Source organism: Bos javanicus, chromosome 6, assembly GCF_032452875.1.
Source record: "Bos javanicus breed banteng chromosome 6, ARS-OSU_banteng_1.0, whole genome shotgun sequence".
NCBI classification, from domain to species: domain Eukaryota; kingdom Metazoa; phylum Chordata; class Mammalia; order Artiodactyla; family Bovidae; genus Bos; species Bos javanicus.
This window is the reverse complement of record NC_083873.1, coordinates 83,942,185-83,963,099: the sequence shown is the minus strand read 5'-3', so window position 1 is coordinate 83,963,099 and position 20,915 is coordinate 83,942,185. Positions and strand designations below refer to the sequence as shown.

At 37.7% G+C, this 20,915-nt stretch overlaps 1 protein-coding gene across 2 annotated transcripts in view; it reads left to right on the top strand.

Annotated features, from left to right (window-relative positions):
- Window positions 1-20,915, top strand: part of TMPRSS11A (transmembrane serine protease 11A) — a 62,484-nt gene that overhangs the window by 3,022 nt on the left and 38,547 nt on the right. For both annotated transcript variants that reach the window (XM_061420330.1, XM_061420329.1), the window contains exons 2-3: window positions 9,901-10,022; window positions 11,870-11,988. In XM_061420330.1, coding sequence (XP_061276314.1) covers window positions 9,901-10,022; window positions 11,870-11,988 — 241 coding nt within the window. The remainder of the gene's footprint in view (window positions 1-9,900; window positions 10,023-11,869; window positions 11,989-20,915) is intronic.

Genomic DNA, 20,915 nt, shown 5'->3' with positions numbered 1-20,915 from the left:
CTTGTTAGATTTTAGCAAATTCATAGTGCTTGCTAGGTGCTGCATATGCACTACATTATATTAGCTCATTTAATTATCACAACAATTCTTTGATCAAGCAGTATTATTATCTCTATTTTATAGAGGAAAAAGTGACTAGCCCTACATCACAGGCTAATGAGTAGAAGAGTTGGGATTTGAACAATGTGGAGCCAGTACATGTGGGTTCAATCATGTTGCGTTAATGAAAACATGTGACTCTGTTCTACCTCTAATCTGAAATCTAAATTCAACGCCATTTATTTAGACTTTGTGCTAAACTACCACAATAAAACTCCCTGTTTTGCTTATATATGAAGGTTGAGAGAATTAAATGCCAGTCATTTAAAAAAAAAAAAAAATCCCAGTCATTTCTCAGATTAAGGCTAGAGAAATCCCCCTTACTGAAACAGGACAGGGAAATCTAGAAGGGACTCATTAGGGCTGGGTAGATGGTAGAGGAAAGACAGAGCTGCCAGGATTCAGAGCAAATCCAGCCCAGCAGGAAGATATGATAAGCAGTGAGTAACTATCTATGCCAGGAAGAGGCAGGGGTGGGAGGATCCCTCCAAGAGGATGATTACATCCATAGCGATTCCAGGAAAGGTGTTCTTAATCCCCTTTAGTTCACATTTTCTTCTTCCAGACTCAAATGTTCAGTTTTGTTCCTTTTTGGTCAGTGCGATCATTTTTTTTTTTTTTTTTTTTGGACCCAGGGGAAGGTATTTCCCCAAATAGGTGAAGAAGTAGGGTCTTGTCTCTTCTGGTGTTCTATTTTCTTTTTCTGAGTCACCTGAATTCAGTTCAGCTTGAATCTCTTCATTATTTTCTATAGACAATCTTCTTTGGTCTGAAATCACAGTGATGTTTTATTCAATTTTGCCCCTCCTTCTTTGTCACAACCCTCACTTCATTCATAGCTGAAAATTAAATACAGAAGGAATATTAGAAGTTTTCTTTGTTTCTTCTTTTGTTGTTAACCTTCTGACAATGAAGCATTGCATGGAGTAGCTGCTGCTGCTGCTGCTGCTAAGTCACTTCAGTCGTGTCCAACTCTGTGCGACTCCAGAGACGGCAGCTCACCAGGCTCCTCCGTCCCTGAGATTCTCCAGGCAAGAACACTGGAGTGGGTTGCCATTTCCTTCTTCAATGCAGGAAAGTGAAAAGTGAAAGTGAAGTCGGTCAGTCATGTCCAACTCTTAGCAACCCCGTGGACTGCAGCCTCCCAGGCTCCTCCGTTCATGCGATTTTCCAGGCAAGAGTACTGGAGGCGTGGAATAGCACATTGGTGTGAATACATCTGTTGTTGTTGTTTAGTCTCTAAGTCATGTCTGACTCTTTTGCAACCTCATGGACTGTAGCCTGCCAGGCTCCTCTGTCCATGGGATTTGTCAGGCAAGAATACTGGAGTGTGCAGCCATTCCTTTCTCCAGAGGATCTTTCTGACTCAGGGATCAAATCCAGGTCTCAAGCATTACAGACAGATTCTTCAGCATCTGAGCCCAGATAAGCCCAAATGTGATTATTAATTCTCCTCATACATACCTGCTTTTACAGCCTTCTTTCATTCCTCTTCCTCCCCTCTAGATGACCTCTGCTACTGTCTAGAGAAAGAAAAGCCAATATTATACTATAGTATAGTTTGAGAGTTCTATACCCACTATACTCTGAGAGTTCACAAGCATTTAAAGTCAGTAGAAAGGAAGAAGATGTGCAAGCAAAAACAAATTCAAGGCTTGACCACAAAGGAGATGGGTCGTTCCTCTGACCAGTAAAACACCCTCTGCCTTCACTTTATAAAAACTTCACAACACTTCATAGAAAGTGTTGATTTTATCCTCCAAACATTCTTGTCAGACTCCTCCCCAAAAAGTTGGGCCAGAGGTAGGTACTATCTCTGCAACTGGCTGCATGAGTTGAGCAAACCGTTCACCTATAAAATGAAGATAAATAATTCTACTAACAAGAGCATTTGGAGGATAAAATCAACACTTTCTATGAAGACAGCAGTTGCCAAATAGTAGTGCTTGATCTTATCACCTTTAGTACTAAGTGTCATTCTAAAATAGTCACAGAGTACCAGACAGATACTCACATATCAGGGCCTATTCGGTCACCGTGAAGGGTTGCTTTTCTGTAACAAATGACTGAGTTCAGCTGCTCAAAGGGAATGATGATTTTTATTGATGGAAGGAGAGTTTGGCACTTTGGTTTATAAGAATGTTCCTCCAGGGATGGGTGCCAGGCTAGGAAAAGAAGAGCAAAGTTTTCTATACTAATTGGCTCCCAGGAATTCAATGCATTTAGCACCTTTGACAATTATGTTATGAGTTAAGTAGACTATAGTTTGGCCTGGGAAGCTAACCAATAATCAAAAGGTTAGCAATAATAAACCTTTTCAAATCATTTAGTGTATCTTAAACCTCAGAAAATTGTCTCTATGAAGATTTATGGGAATATTGCTGCTGCTGCTGCTGCTGCTGCTGCTAAGTCGCTTCAGTGGTGCCCGACTCTGTGCGACTCCATAGACAGCAGCCCACCAGGCTCTTCTGTCCATGGGATTCTCCAGGCAAGAACACTGGGGTGGGTTGCCATTTCCTTCTCCAATGCATGCATGCATGCTAAGTCGCTTCAGTCGTGTCCGACTCTGTGCGACCCTATGGACAGCAGCCCACCAGGCCCCTCTGTCCATGGGAATATTACCTGCCTGTAAATTGGCACTTGTATAATGATCACATGTATCTAGACTTTTATAATAATAACATGCAACTACAAGAAAGCAGAAAACTAATGCTAAAAAGTAAAGATTTAGAGCTTGTAGATAAAATGACAAAGGGCATGTAGTTGACTATGGAGTAAACCAAAGTGACTGCCTTCAGGGGAGGTCTTTTTAGGAAGGGAAAAGTGAAAGTGAAGTTGCTCAGTTGTGTCCGACTCTTTGTGACCCCATGGACTGTAGCCTACCAGGTTCCACCATCCATGGGATTTTCCTGGCAAGAATACTGAAGTGGGTTGCCATTTCCTTGAGGAGGATCTTAATGGAGGAGGGGATCCATGATGTCTTTTGCTAACTCAAGTCAACTTTGAACTCACATATTTAAAAGTCATCAGCTTAGAGTTTGGTTACTGAGAAAATGAACATCCCAACTCTGATCATTAACAATTCACTCTGCTTTGTATATTCTTCAAGGTGTATATCCTTCAGTCTTCAGATTTGCAGAAAGCAAAGTTACAAAATTATTCATATTATCACCATGTTTTTATTGATAACATCTTTGGAAAAAATCATACCATAAATAAACTCTTTTAAACAATGAATAATCAAACTTAATGAAGGTAATGGATAAACTGGATTTCACACAGATTATAGGTTACATTAGTCTAAATAAATGTCTTCTGTACTTGTGCTTTCTTTAAAGGAATGCAACGTGCTAATTAGGTCATGACTAGGGATTACTTTCAGCTCTTTTCCTACTTTATTAGAGTTCACTTTGTATTCTCCCAAGTTGTTACTTGAATAAAATAGTCTTATAATAGTATCATTAAAATAGAATTCCCTTTTAATAGTCTTCTCCCAACTCCACAAAAATTACAGAATATTTTATATCTCACTAAGGCTACAGATTTCTGCCCCTTTTTATGAAAGTTACATTTTCCATTGCAAAAAAAAATTCTAAGATCCTCCAAGATTCCCATATGTCTGTGTATGCATTCTTTCACATTTAAACACTAACCTAGGTGCTGTTGTGAGAGGATTTTGTAGATATAAGGAAGATCTTAAATCACTTTTTTTTGGTAATATTTATTTGACTGCATCTGGTCTTAGGTGGTTGTGGCATGCAGGATTTTCATAGCGTCAGTCAGGATTTTTCCTTTGCAGTGGATGGACTCTCTGGTTGTCGCATGTGTACTCCAGAGCACACCAGTTCAGTAGTTGAGACACACAGTCCTAGTTGCTTTGTGGTATGTGGGATCTTAGTCTTCCAGCCAGGGATTGCACCCACATTCCTTGCATTGCAAGGTGAATTCTTAACCACTGGACCACCAGGGAATTCCCAATCAGTTGACTTTTAAATGGAGAGATGACAATTAGTAAACCTAACCTAATCAGATGACACCTTTGAAAAGAACAAGACTCTACCTAGAGAAAGATTCAGAATGTGAGAGATTTGATGGGAGGAAGATTCCCCATAGCTGGCTTTGAAGATGGAGCGGGCTACATGACAAAAACGTGGGTAACCTCTAGGAGCCAAGAGAGGCCTCTGACTATACAGTCAGCAAGGGAATAGGAATCCTGGTTCAGTGTCAAGGAACTGAGCTCTGCCTAAAACCTAAGTGAGCTTGGAGGAGGGTCACAAATGTTAGATGAGACTGCAGTACCAAACAACAGCTTGATTTCACCTTCATGAGATCCTGAGCAGAGAACTCAGCCATGCCATGTACTGAACTGTGAGTGAATAAGTGACTGTTGTTTTAAGTTGCTAACTTTACGGTAATTGTTACAGCAACAGAAAATTAATACACCAGTGTTTGTTTAATGGGTGCAGGTAAAAAAACATGCTTAAGCATCTCTACTTACAAACAGGCTAGATTCCAAAAGGCTTTATGAAATATATTTCTTTTCAAATCTGAAATGATATCATGCAAACCACTAGCAGAACCTCTTCATAATGGGTGGTTGATGATGTATATTTGCTTTCATGCATTTCTTGTTCATATTCATCAAAGTCGATATTGAGTTGAAGTTTATTCATATAGGATTAAGTAGCTATGGCTTTAACCTATGAATCCTGCAACTTTTGCAGTTTGGCATTGTGCACCTAATACATAGCCCAAAGGTTTTCTGAAAAAGGAGACATGCTCTAGATGATAATGTATCACCCCTGTATGTTGGCTACCATTTGCCCCTCAGTGTTCACAGCTCCTTGTACGGGACTTGTGGACGTGACTGCCAGGGCACTTGAAGAAGCATGTCAATGAGTGTTGAACATTTTCCTGCCTACTGTCTCATAGTCTGTAATAGTGTGAGTCTGCATAACTCTTGATGGCAGGGATGCGATCTTGCTGTGTCTACTTTCTCCATTTGTACTACTCAGAGGAACTATGTCATGATGGGAAGATAAACTTGAAAGTTTGTGAATCTCCTTGAGATCTAGCCTTTCTCTTTGGCCTATTTTTAATCTTGAATGAAGATACACTGATAAGATTCTCTAGGAAAATAAATGATCATATATGATCATAAATGAAGAATGAACTGACTCTTTGTGACCTTCTCCAGGGGATCTTCCCCATTCGGGGATCAAACCTGGGTCTCCTGCATTGCAGGCAGATTCTTTACCATCTGATCCACTGGGGAAGTCTGATATGATTACATATATAATAATAATCTAGTTAAGCATTAAATGTAATCAGCATGGTGGGGGGGGGGGTTGTTACTCTGGCACTGAGAAAAAAATAGTGTTCCTGAAGTTAGAAGACATGAGTTTGAGATGATTCCTAGTTCTTCTATATTGAAGAAGTCACTTAATCATCTGTAGGCCTCAGCTTCCTTAACTGGAAAATGTGCTGCATTGTACTAAATAGTCTATAAGTTCATCCTTCATTTCTGAATTTAGATTTTAAGTCAATTAAGAGGCTAAGTAATTTAATATCTCATGAAGCTTCTATCTGTTGCTTTTATGTTCTGGCATCTTAGCTCTTGTGGAAAGAGCTTTCCACAGAGAATTGTCTAGATTCTTTTTAATCAGTCAAATGTGCATTGTCAGTATTTTCCATAACCAACAGAATTCAGGTCTCTCAAATTCTACTAGGTTTATTGGCTAAATGTAATTTTTATGCCCAAACTATCACCTTAACTATTTAGATCCAAATAGTTTGTATAAAGCTGGCATTTATATATGAAAATATTTTAAAAGACTTCCTGTAAATCAATTAATATTTGTTTAAAAGTCTATTAGAGTGGCCTTCCTTGGTGGCTCAATGGTAAAGAGTCTGCTTGCAATGCTGGAGACTCGAGTTTGATCGCTAGGTTGGGAAGATCCCCTGAAGAAGGAAATGGCAACCCACTCCAGTATTCTTGCCTGGAAAATCCCAAGGACAGAGGAGCTGGCTGGACACAGTCCATGGGGTTGCAAAGAGTTGGATATGGCTTAGTGATTAAACAACATCTACTACTTAGAGTAAATCAATGCACTAAATTTTGTAAAACATGAAAAATAGCTTCTGCCCCCAAAGAATTTAGGTTATCAATACACACACACACAAACGATAAATTCTAATGAAAGGGATAAATTGACTACAATGGCAAATGGCAGAGAAGGAACACTAGAAAATGAGTTACATGTCCTTTCAAGACTCTTGACTCTAACAAATACCATATCCTCTCTCTCAGCCTCACTTAATTCATATGTAAGGCTGATGTAATACCTGCCTGATTCTCATGGATTTATAAAATTTTCACTTTGTACTAGATATGTTATTAGATCTTAATAATAAAAAAAAATGAATAAGACTAGTTTAACTCATTGAGGAAAGTGTTAGCTACTCTGCAACTAACACACAGAAAGTGTATCTGACTCTGCAGCCCCACTGACTGTAGCCCACCAGACTCCTCTGTCCATGGAATTCCCCAGGCAAGAATATTGGAGTGGATAGTCATTCCCTTCTCCAGGAGATCTTTCCCACCCAGGGATCAAACCTGGGTTTCCTGCATTGCAGGCAAATTCTTTTCTTTTTTTTTTTTAATATATTTTATTTTATTTTTTAACTTTACAATATTGTATTGGTTTTGCCATATATCAACATGAATCTGCCACAGGTATACACGTGTTTCCCATCCTGAACCCCCCTCTCTCCTCCCTTCCCCTACCATCCCTCTGGGTCGTCCCAGTGCACCAGCCCCAAGCATCCAGTATCGTGCATCGAACCTGGACTGGTGACTCATTTCATATGTGATATTATACATGTTTCAATGCCATTCTCCCAAATCATCCCACCCTCTCCCTTTCCCACAGAGTCCAAAAGACTGTTCTATACATCTGTGTCTCTTTTGCTGTCTCGTATACAGGGTTATTGTTAGCATCTTTCTAAATTCCATATATATGCATTAGTATACTGTATTGGTATTTTTCTCTCTGGCTTAGTTCACTCTGTATAATAGGCTCCAGTTTCATCCACCTCATTAGAACTGATTCAAATGTATTCTTTTTAATGGCTGAGTAATACTCCACTGTGTATATGTACCACTGCTTTCTTATCCATTCATCTGCTGATGGACATCTAGGTTGCTTCCATGTACTGGCTATTATAAACAGTGCTGAGATGAACACTGGGGTGCACGTGTCTCTTTCCCTTCTGGTTTCCTCAGTGTGTATGCCCAGCAGTGGGATTGCTGGATCATAAGGCAGTTCTATTTCCAGTTTTTTAAGGAATCTCCACACTGTTCTCCATAGTGGCTATACTAGTTTGCATTCCCACCAACAGTGTAAGAGGGTTCCCTTTTCTTCACACCCTTTCCAGCATTTAATGCTTGTAGACTTTTGGATCGCAGGCAGGCAGATTCTTTACCATCCGAGCCACCAAGGAAGCCCAATACATTTAGGAGTTCACAGGTAAGTATAGATTAATATACATGAAAATAGAGTTAATACAATGTGATTAGCACTATTCTTGAGTATATCTAGAGGAATAGCAAAGGTTTACTTTTTTCCTCCTAAACTGTGGTAATTTCCTCTAATCCAGAGGTGATGCAATATAAAATACACAGTATCACTTTTGAAATATTTTGCCAAATGAATTTAAATCTAATCAAGTATTTTAGATCTAAATTTAAATTCATAAGAAATGACAAATTAAATGAGATCAGAGATCACACGAAAACATTCATACAAGTTCAGAAGCTGGTCATTCTAAAGGAAAATTGGCTTGATCTCTTCAACAAGTCAATGTCATTAAAAATTAAAAACTGATCAATACTCAAATATTAAAAAAGACTTAAAGGACATAACAACCATGCTACTATGAGGTCCTTGATTTGTACAAAACATTTCTAAATATAATAGGGACAAAAAAGGAAACCTGACGATGGATTTGGTAAAAAATCATGGTTTCCTATTTTACATTAAAATACAGAAGAAAAAAATGAGTAAAGCCATTATAGCAAAATGTTAACAACTGATAAAACGATGTGATGAATATAGGGATGTTCTAGTATAATATTTTTTCTAAATTTCTGTATCTGAAAATTTTTATAATAGTTAAACATGAAGGATAAAAAACATAAAACAATAGATTTGAAATCACTTTGTAAACTTTAAAACTATAGATAGATAAAGAGATTTTTAAAAAGACTATTGGAGAAAGAAGGAATAGTTCTTTCTCAAGCACAGGTACTAGTTTGTACCACATGCTAAGACTGGCCACCACAGCAATCCATCCAGTGCCCCTAGAAATAGAAGCTAGGAGCACTAGCATGGATTCTCAGATCCTGATCTTCTTAATACCTCCCTTAATGTCAATGTGACCTTGAAAAGTGCTCAATCACTCAGTCGTGTCCAACTCTTTATGGCCCTATGGACTGTAGCCCACCAGGCTCCTCTGTCCATGGAATTTTCCAGGCAAGAATACTGGAGTGGGTTGCCATTTCCTGCTCTAGGGTATCTTTCTGACCCAGGAATCAAACCCACCTCTCTTACATCTCCTGCATTAGCAGACAGATTCTTTACCACTATCACAACCTGGGAAACACCAACCTTGACATAAATTCAAGACAACTGTCTTCTTGCTGCGGTCAGTCAGTTCAGTCGCTCAGTCATGTCCAACTCTTTGCAACCTCATGAATCACAGCACGCCAGACCTCCCTGTTCATCACCAACTCCCGGAGTTCACTCAGACTCACGTCCATCGAGTCAATGATGCCATCCAGCCATCTCATCCTCTGTCAACCCCTTCTCCTCCTGCCCCCAATCCCTCCCAGCATCCGAGTCTTTTCCAATGAGTCAACTCTTTGCATGAGGTGGCCAAAGTATTGGAGTTACAGCTTCAGCATCATTCCCTCCAAAGGAATCCCAGGGCTGATCTCCTTCAGAATGGACTGGTTGGATCTCCTTGCAGTCCAAGGGACTCTCAACAGTCTTCTCCAACACCACAGTTCAAAAGCATCAATTCTTTGGCACTTAGCTTTCTTCACAGTCCAACTCTCACATCCATATGTGACCACTGGAAAAACCATACCCTTGACTAGAGAGACCTTTGTTGGCAAAGTCATGTCTCTGCTTTTCAATATGCTATCTAGGTTGGTCATAACTTTTCTTCCAAGGAGTAAGTGTCTTTTAATTTCATGGCTGCAGTCACCATCTGCAGTGATTTTGGAGCCCCCCAAAATTAAGTCTGACACTGTTTCCACTGTTTCCCCATCTATTTCCCATGAAGTGATGGGACCAGATGCCATGATCTTCGTTTTCTGAATGCTGAGTTTTAAGCCAACTTTTTCACTCTCCTCTTTCATCTTCATCAAGAGGCTTTTAGTTCCTCTTCACTTTCTGCCATAAGGATGGTGTCATCTGCATATCTGAGGTTATTGATATTTCTCCCAGCAATCTTGATTCCAGCTTGTGCTTTTTCCAGCCCAGTGTTTCTCATGATGTACTATGCATATAAGTTAAATAAGCAGGGTGACAATATACAGCCTTGACGTACTCCTTTTCCTATGTGGAACCAATCTGTTGTTCCATGTCTTGTTCTAACTGTTGCTTCCTGACCTGCATACAAATTTCTCAAGAGGCAGGTCAGGTAGGCTAAAGCAATATATGCTTATCCAAGGACAACCAGAAAGCCTGTAACCATTGCAACATGAGAGTAACTGGTGAGTTTTCCTTTTTGCAGAGTGGCAGTATTTGATACTGGAAGCAGAGGTTTGAAACCATGGATGATTGCCCTTCTCATTGTATTGTTACTGACAGTGGTGGCTGTGGCTATCGGTCTTCTGGTTCACTTCCTTGTCTCTGGTAGGTAAAATTATGGATTTCGCTCAGTTTGATTCATTTTTTCTGTAAAGCTTTGTTTTTACATATGTAAATTTAATTCTATCCAAAAATAATGTACTTTCCCTAGTAAATGTCCACATTTTGAATTGTTTAATTTATTCAATCATTTCATCACCTATTGTCTAGTATGTCCAAGTATTTTTCAGGGCACCAAGAAATAGCATTAAGCAAAGTAGATAAATTTCTCACCTCCTTGGAGGTCACAATCTAGTATTCTTTTGAGAGTCTACACAAAAGATCAAAATATTAATTGTTTAAAATTTACCAATAATCATAATAAACTCTAATCATTCATGTATATGCAAGTGAAAATTTTTGATGAATTATTGATTAAAATTGGCTTTTTTACTCAGCATTTTCTATTAGCATTTCTAGAGGAAAAAAAATACATGTCCAATGAGGTAATGAATTTTGAAGCAACTAATAAACTACAAGTATGATGTAATATGATTACTTATTTTTACAGAAAAAAATTTACTCTTTCAAAAAGAATATTCAGGGATTATTTTTCTATTACCTGATATATTTATAATTCCACAAAAATTCATTTCAGAATTCTCTTTATATTTCATTACTCTGCAGAATGCAAAACATTTTGGATAAATGCCCACAATGTCAATCTCACACAGATGTATGTGATAAAAACAACTAGTTTTTACTGGAATGGACTTATCTGTTGTCATCTTCCCCAGACGTGGTGGAACAGTGAAGATTCTTTTAGGCACTTTACAGGGCTTCTAAAAACATAGTTCTGGGCCCCATATAATATCTATAGTTTACACCAATGGCAAAAGATTCTCAGGTCAGTTTATTTAACACATAGAAGCCCCTTTACTATGAGTATAATGTTCAATTATAATACGGACCATATAGATTAGCTATTGGAGGGGCCAATAAAATTGCTACTGAGTCCAGAGATGTCCCTCTGAGACAGACCATCCTGAGGTTCCCTTTCTTAACTAGATCCATGGCTTCCTAAGGAGAGAGGTAGTTCTGTGGTTGCTCCATTCTCTATCTTTAACTCTGTAGATTTCTTGCCCACTAGTACCATACTCCTAAGATTATCACATTCCTCAGGAGTCTTCACTGCTCTGTTTTCTTACGTTTCCTGAGAGACAAGCAGAGATCTGATTGATTCATTCCTATTACACACTGTTCTCACCTCCAGGCTCAGACAATCTTTTCCTTGCCTTTCTTTTCACATCTTTCTTAGTGTCCCTGGTTCTTCCACTACAAATCAAAATTTACAAAAATACTTATTTACCTCTCCTTTCAGTAGGGTATAAGGTGGTATACATTTCACCTCAGCAAGAAGCAATATAGTAATTAAATATGCCACCTCTAGAGCTACACTTGTCTGGGTTTAAACTTGGATAGCCACTCACTAGTTGTATAGCTCAGAGCAAGATATTCAATGTCTCATGCCTCACTTTCTTCATCTGTAAAATGAAGGTGATGCCAATCTTAGGTTTGGTGATTGAACAACAACAACTATTATTAACATAGAGCATTAATCATTATTTTTATTGTATTTACTATTAAACTAAAGTATGATGTATGGCAAAACCAATACAATATTGTAAAGTAATTGGCCTCCAATTAAAATAAATAAATTTAAATTAAAAAAATAAATAAATAAAACCAGTCCAAAAAAAAAAGAAAAGAAAGTCTGGACTAAAAGCTGCTGAAAAAAAAAAAATCTCAGATATATATTCAAGACTTCATATTGGCCCTATCATAGTTGAGCCTTAGATCCCAAAATCTTTCCTCAAAACCTCTTCATTTCATGACTTTTCTTTTCATCACAGACCAGAAAATGGAGTATTATCATGCCACTTTTAAAATTTCAGATCTACGAGGCAACGGTAATTCTAGACAAAACAGCCCATATCGGTTTATGGAATTACGGGAGATTAGTGAAAACCTGGTAAGTCAGATAAAATTCTATCACAAAATAATGCAGGTGGAAGGAATTTTTGTTAGCTGTTTCCCCTACTATTTCTTAAAACATGATTTTAAGACCACTTGCAGCATTATCGTCTTGTAGATTCCAAGGCCCCACTCCAGACCCTCTGAGTCGGTGTCTGATAGGATGGATGGGTGGGGATAGGGGACTAAGGGGATCTACAATCTGGCAAATTCGTGATTCTGATAAATCACTCTTTATAGAACTCAACCACCTCACTTAAAAGTGAGAGAACAGAAGCCAAGGTATCCCATTCCATCACTCCTCCATTCTACCACAATATTACCCAAATGAAAAGCTCAATCATACCAGAAGTGGTTATATGTAAAACCACATGCTTTTTTTAGACCACATTTAAAGATTTAAACTATTTTTTAAGAATGAAAAAAGGAAAGAGGATTATAAATGTTCATTTTATCTCATAAACATGCTAATTAAGATAGAAATCATAGACATATTGTGAAATACTGAAATGTAATGCCAACAACTTTGTTAAAATTGAAATACAGGACAGCCTTTACATCCCCCAAAAGTAACCTCATTCGCGTAATAGCTCTGCTCATGATGTGTGTGAACCCTTACTCAAAAACTAAGGTCAAGTTAACTTCCTTGACAAGGAGCCACAGAGCATAGAGTTATTTTAAAAGAGTGGAAATGTCACATGTGTTGGTTTGTTTTAGTCAAAGAATCTTTTTTTATTCAAGACATTTCCTTTCTTTCTCAAACCAATTTCATTTTTTTATATCACTATTTGATCTTTGTCCATGTGAATACCCAGTTGCAACATATTTACAGTAATATTACTGATGCAGTTTATAAGTTATATTTTCAATTCTCATTAAGTTATTCACATATGTTCTATCTTGCAGTCTCATTTCCCCAAATCAATAATTACATTTATAGACTGATATATACCCTCCATTCTTCTATATTCAGAGTACCTTAAAAATTAGCTTTAGCAATCATTTCCTGAGGAATGCCAGAAAAAACTTGGTTATATTACCCCAGTACCCCTTTTCTTCTTCTGACCCTGAGTGACTCCACAAAACCTCCTCAATGTGAAAGTACTAATAATTAATTAATCTTAGTTAAAAACATGCATAATTTCTTTGAACATTGAGAAATATTTACAATTTATCAGGAAAATTTTAAATTTATGTTTTACAGCCAACATTGTTGGTGTTGCTTTAGGCTGACATTGTTTCTACTGAAGTAAATGGAGAGGAATGCAGTAGATCTTTTCAAAGAAAGTGAAAGAAATGCACTTATAGAGGTTCATCTATAAGTGTTAGAAAGTGGACTTTGAAGCTTCAGTAAAGCACACATTTGTAGATGTGAAAGAACTTCAGATACAAATGTTAGGTGATAACACATTACCATCATGAGAGCATGCAAGTCCCTTATCTAGTTGTTGTTTTTTTTTTGTTGTTTGCGTGTGTGTTCAGTCAAGTCTGACTCTGCAGCCCCATGGACTGTGGCCCTCCAGGTTCCTCTGTCCATGGGATTTTCCAGGCAAGCATTTCCTTCCCAGGTGATCTTCCCGACCTCAAGATTGAACTCACGTCTCCTGTATTAGGAAGCCCTCTTTCTCCAGTTGCTACTATTTATTTCTTCTCCTTTATTCTCATTCACCTCCCCCTGCAGGCAACCATAATATATTTCACATATATTCTTTTGTTTGTAATAGTTCTTACAAAAGTACAGTTTTTGTTTTGTGTATAGCTCATGTTCTTACTTTATTCTTTGTGTTATAAATTCCTTGTTTTAGTCAGTTTGGACTGCTATTAAAAAGCACCATAGTTTGAGTGGCTTACAAACAACAGAAGTTTATTTCTCACAGTAATGGAGGCTGTGAGAAGACTGAAGTCCGGACACTAACATGCTCAGGTACTGGAAAGGACTATCTTGCAGATTGCAGACTTCAGACTTCTTGGTATATCCTTACATGGTAGAGAGCAGGGAGGCTAGAGGTCTCTGGGATATCTTCTAAAAGGCACTAATCCAACTCATGACCTAATCACCTCCTAAAGGCCCCACGTCCTATGAAAGTGTTAGTTGCTCAGTCGTGTCCAACTCTATGTGACCCCATGAATTGTAGCCTACCAGGCTCCTCTGTTCATGGCATTCTCCAGACAAGAATGCTAAAGTGGGTTGCCATTCCCTTCTCCAGGGGATCTTCCTGACCCAGGGATCGAATCCTGGTTTTCCGCATTTCAGGCTGACTCTTTACTATCTGAATCACCAGAGAGAAAGCCTCCTCCTGTACATGGTCTTTATTATGTTAAGTTCCCTTTATGCCCACTATCTGGAGAGGTTCTTTGTTTTTTGTTTTTTTTTTAATATGCTATCTAGGTTGGTCATAGCTTTTCTTCCAAGGAACAAACATCTTTTAATTTCATGGCTGCATGAAATAATGGTGTATGATCCTTTTAATATATTCTTAGATTCAATTTGCTAGCATTTTGTTGAGGATTTCTGTATCTATATTCATCAGTGATGATAGTCTGTAATTTTTTTTTTTTAATTTATCTTTGGTTCTGGTATCAGGATGATGCTAGTCTCAAAGAATGAGTTTGGGAGTATTCATTCCTCTGCAAATTTTGGAATAGTTTCAGAAGAATAAGTGTTAAATCTTCTCTAAACATTTGATAAAATTCAACAATGAAGTCATCTGGTCCTGGACTTTGTTTGTTGGGAGTTTTTTAATCATAGTTTCAATTTCAGTACTTGTGATTAGTCTGTTCATATTTTCTTTTTCTTTCTGGTTTAGTCTTATAAAGCTGTACCTTTCTCAGTATTTGTCCATTTCTTCTAGGTTGTCCATTTTATTGGCATATAGTTGCTTGTAGTAGTCTCTTTATGATCCTTTGTATTTCTGTGTCTGTGTAACTTCTTTTAAATTTCTAGTTTTATTGATTTAAACCCTCTCCTTTTTTGTCTTGAAAAGTCTGGCTAAAGGTTAATCAGTTACTTCTGTCTTTTCAAAGGGCAAGCTTTTAGTTTCATTGATCTTTTCTGTTTTCTTCTTCTCTATTTATTTCTACTCTGATTTTTATGATTTCTTTCCTTCTACTGACTTTGGGTTTTGCTTATTCTTCTTTCTCCAGTTGCCTTGGTGTAGAGTTAGGTTGTTTGAGATTCTTATTTCCTGAGGTAATATTGTATTGAACTTCCCCAATATGTTTAGGAACATATTGTTTAGCCTCCATGTGTTTGTAATATTTAGTTTTTTTCTTATGTGTATGCTAAGTCACTTCAGTCATGTCTGACTCTTTGCAACACTATGAACCATAGCCCACCAGGCTCCTCTGTCCATGGGATTCTCCAGGCAAGAATACTGGAGTGGGTTGCCATGATCTATTTCTAATCTCATACTGTTGTGGTTGGAAATGATACTTGATGTGATTTCAATCTTCTTAAATTTACCAAAGCTTGCCTTGTGACCCAGCATGTGATTTATCCTGGAAAATGGTCCATGTGCACCTGAGAAGCATGTGTATTCTGCTGTTTTCAGACAGAATGCTCTATAAACATCATTTAAGTCCATTTGTCCTAATGCATCATTTAAGACCTGTGCTTCCTTATTGATTTTCAGCCTGGATGCTCTGTCCACTGATGTAAGTGGGGTATAAAAGTCCCCCACCATCATTGTGTTACTGTCAATCTTTAGATGTGGCTGTGGGCTCTGGAAAGCTTTAGGAAGCCCATCTATTGATGGATGGGGCTGTGATCCCACCCTGTTGGTTGTTTGGTCTGAAGTATTCCAGCACTGGAGTCTACAGGCTGTTGGGTGGGGCCAGGTCTCCATACAAAAATGGCCACCCCTGGAGCACACACCAAGGAATATTCCTTAGGGCCTCCATCATCAAAGTCCTTGCCCTGCCAGTGGGCCACACCTGATCCTTGGCTCCCCAAGAGACTCTGTAAGACTTGCAGGTAGATCTATGGGCTCCTATGGAGTCACTGCTTTGCTCTGGGTCCCAGTGCATATGAAAATTTGTGTGAACTGTCCCAGAGTAGAGTCTGTATTTCCTCAAGTCCTGCGGAGACCCTGCACTCAAGCCCTGCTGACCTTCAAAGACAAATGCTCTGGGGCCTCCCCCTCTCAATGCCAGAACCCCAGAGCCTAATGTGGGACTCAAAACTTTCACTCCTATTGGAGAACTTCTGCAATGTATTTATTTTTCAGTTTGTGAGAGGCCCACCGAGCCAGTATTGGGTTTGATTATTAGTAATTGTGCTCCTTCTAGCATCTCATGATATGCTTTCTTTGTCTTTGCATGTAGAATATTTTTTCTGATAGATTCTACTCTTTTTGTGGATGCCTATTCAGCAGTTAGTTGTGATTTTGGTGTTTTTGTGAGAGAAGGTGAACTCACATCATTCTATTCTGCTATCTTTTCTCCAATCTCACTTACTGGCCCCACCTTCTAAGACATTCACGTTGCGGGTTAGAACTTCAACATATGAATTGAAAAGTGAAAGTGAAGTCGCTCAGTCATGTCTGACTCTTTGCAACCCCATAGACTATACCTGCCAGGTTCCTCCATCCATGGGATTTTCCAGGCAAGATTACTGAAGTGGGTTGCCATTTCCTTCTCCAGGGGATGTTGCCAACCTAGGGATTGAACCCAGGTCTCCTGCATTGTAAGCAGAACTCTTTACCATCTGAGCCACAAGGGGGCTTCTATGAATTGGGCAGGAAGCAAATATTTGACCATTGCGTCTATTTTTATTTAATAATTTTTTACCCAGATCTGTTTTTTTAACTCTATCCATATTGATAAATGTACATTTAAATCATTTCTATTAACTCCTATATAATGAGTTATAGTGTATATCTTGGAGAAGAAAATGGTAATCCACTCCAGTATTTCGTCTGGTAAATCCCCATGGACAGAGGAGCCTGGCGGGCTACAGTCAATGGGATTGCAAAGAATCAGACATGACCTAGTGACTAAACAACAACACCAATAAAACCTTGTTTTCTTTGGAATCTGAACTCTATAATTACAGTCACTAAAATCCACAATGGAGGAAATGTGGGTTCGATCTTTGAGTCAGGAAGATCTTCTGAAGAAGGAAATGGCAACCTACTCCAGTACTCTTGACTGGGAAAAAATTCCATGGAGATTGAAGTCTGGTGGGCTACAGTCCATGGGGTTGCAAAAAGTCAGACATGACTTAGAAACTAAACAAGTGTATATCTGCAATACTGATCTCTTGTCTATCATCTCAAGAAAGACTGTACTAAACATGCTCCTACTTATCCCTTTATGGATCCATTCCAGTTCTTCTGGAAGCAGAATTACTGGCTCATTGGGTGTGCATACTCTTAATCCAACTAATTGATGCTGGATTGCTCTTTAAAATGGCTGAATTAGTGTGCACTCCCATCTGTAGTGCATGAGGATTCCTATGTCCCCTTATCTTGGTCAACACTTGGTAACATTTGGCTTTCTAATTACTACCAGTGTAATAGGCATTAAAAGTGTATCTTATTCATAGTTTAATTTGCATTTTTCTATTGCATATTTCAATTGTGCATCACTGCCATATACTTGTCAGCTTTTCAGACTTCTGTTTCTAAAAACTGCCAGTTCTTCGAATTTGAGTCAGTTCTAGTAAGGTGGATGAACCTAGAGCTAGTTATACAGAGTGAAGTTACTCAGAAAGAGACAGACAAATATCATATATTAATACATATATTTGGCATCTAGAAAATGGCATGGATAAACCTACTCACAGGGCAGGAATAGAGACTCATATATAAAGAATAGACTTATGGACACAGCAGGGGAAGGAGAAGGTGGGATAAATTGAGAGAGTAGCATTGAAATACATACATTACCATGTGGAAAATAGATAGCTAATGGAAAGTTGCTAATGAGCAGGGAGCTAAGCCTGGTTCTCTGTGACAACATAGAGGGGTGGGTTATGGTGGGAGATGGGAGGGAGGTTCAAGAGGGAGAGGACATATGTATACCTATGGCTGATTCATGTTGATGTATGGCAGAAACCAAGAAAACATTGTAAAGCAAGTGTCCTCCAATTAAAAATAAATACATTTTTAAAACTGTTCTTATTGTTTGCCTATTTTTCTATTATAGCTGTTTTATTAGATTATTAAAATCTTGCTTTGCAAGATTTTACGTTTTGTACATGGGAACAGTTTTTTGTAGTAGACATTGCACTTATCCATTCCATTTTTTATTAATTTGAGCCATACTGTCCTTCAGAAAACAGAAGTCCATATTTACCAGTTTTGTCTGCCCATAAGTTTTTAAAAGAATTTATTTCCTCTTTTTAAGTCATAAAATTATTTTACCATATTTTCATTCTATTAAACTTATACTTTTACCTTTAACAGAAGGTTTTTAAATGCATCTTAAGTCTACCTTTGAATGTGATGTTAGATAGGAACCCAGGTAGTGAGCTAGTTTTTCCAATGTAACTAACTAAACAATCTATGAAATATATGATTATTCAGCTCATGACAATTCTTAGCTCCTGAGTCTTACAGTAAAGGAAACACAATCCACCTCTTCAAACTCCTTTCCATCTCTTTGGAGTGATGACAGTAACACACATTAAACTGAACAGCATGACATGATATAATTAAGGACTAAATTGTACATTGAGGACAATAAGTGCAGAAGAACTTCAAAGAAGAGGATCAATTAGGGTTCACATGGTTAAGAAAGGCTGCGTATTATTTTAGCCCTGTTTAAGTTAGATGGTGTCCCTTTCTTTCCACTCCCCATGAATTTACCTTTAGGAGAATTCCAGGAAGTGTTCAGGCCCCATCCAGAGCCACCCCTGTGTATTGTTGCTAACTCCCAATGAATAAACCAGATTTTTCTCTCTGATCTATGTGAGTGCTAATTAGACAGCCAAGAAAGACAGGTTGTAGATCTTGTTCTTCCTCATATTTGGGGATTACTGATTTGAATGGAAATGGAGATGCAAAACTGAAATGAGTTCATGCTCAGATTCTACTAAAATCCATTCCAGTTACTAGATAGCAGCAAGGACATATCTCATCTTTCATATTATTCTTCAGATAAGACTCCAGTAACCAGACACTATGATATTCCCAAATAAGTAGGTCTTTTTCATTATTATTATAAATTTGAGTAGGATCACTGATTAAGGGAGCACTTCCTTTGAAGAAATATATTTCATAAATATTTTTAAAGTATAGCATCATTACAAATGTGAAAATCAAAAACTTGTAACATTCTAACAATAATATTAGTTAACATGTATTGAATGCCAAGCTCTCAATTAGCTTAGCACCTTAACCACTGTATCTGTATTATTTTAGTTAATCCTCAAAAACAAACTTATTAAGTAAGTACAATTATTATCACAGTTTTATAGATGAGGAAATCAAGGTATCAAAGTTAATTTACCCAAGATCATTCAGCTAGTAAGCAATGTAGTTAGGATTTGATATTACACTTTCTTAATAAATTTTTGTCATCTGTAAGAATCATCTGCATACTTTTATTTCATATCTACCATCCCACAAAACACCAGAAATCAAGTAATTATCTGTGTTATATTTTTCTCTTTCAATTACCGTTGACCCTTGAACAACATGGGTTTGAACTGCACAGGCCCACTTATATGCAGATTTTTAAAATAAATACATGCTATAGTGCTGCATGATTAGTCCTTGGCTGAATTCACAGATGCAGAACCAGGGATACAGAGGACCAACTATGAGCTATATGCATATTTTTGCCCTAACTATGTGACCACCATCTGAATTGACAACGGTACTGGTTAGAAACTTTCTTAGGGTTGTCTCCAAAAAAAACAAATGACTCCTGTATCCAAAGTAGTTCTAAATTTTATCTTCTTTGTTCCCAGGAACACCAGAAACAGGACCTAAAATGATTCTCAAACTATCCTTGAGATTATGTGTCTAGAGTTGCAGAGACAAAGAACTTGGAAACAGAAAGTGATGTAAGGAGATAATATAGTTTAGGAACACTCTATAAAGGATTTGAAGAACCAGTGAGAGACTTGGCTCACTGAAGCAGGATGCTCTCCTCTTGAGAAAAGGCAACTGGGTCAAAGTAAAAAATTTCGCAAAGGTATTAGACTATCTAAAGTTTGGAGTTGCTTAAGGTAATAGGAGTAAGAGGCCCAATCCCTGGTGTAGGGCTATGGTCCTCTTCTGAAAGGAGTGATTGAACTTGAAAGTCTAGAGAAGAAAATAAGCAGCGAGTATTTAAAAACAAGAACAAGAACAACAACAAAAGCTTCGTGTTCAGAGGTTCAGAAAAATTGGATGAAGAATGTAACTGAATTCTTACTTGGGAGCTCAAACTCACATTCATTTTGTAATTGAAGATTAGGAATGACTAATAGAGGAAAAGTGTATCACAACCTCTGCCTTCAGTGTGTTTAATTTGAATTCTGAAAGAAAAAAGGTAATTGTATATTTCATGTCTGATCTTCAATAAAACATTGCAAAGGAGGCATTGTTATTCACACTTTATGACAAGAGAATTAAGCTCCTGAAGCTAAAGTCCATAGTTTGTAAATCATGTAGGTGAGATTTGGAGCATATAGGTTAACTCTAACATGTGCTCTGTCCAATAAATTTTTCTACTTGTCAGGAAGGGACTCAACTATAATAGAAAGTTCAATTCTACATCAGTTCTTCTCCCATTTAATTTTTAAATCCATATATATTATAAATCTACGTGTTGTATTAGATCACTTTTACTCAGCCAACACATTGGGATGACATTACTAATTATATAAAGATGTCTTCATCTTTAGTTTCTTCATTTTCTTGTATCAATTTTTTCAGCTTTCCTAAGATATAATTGACATATAACATTGTGTAAGTTTAAGTTGTGAAATTTGAT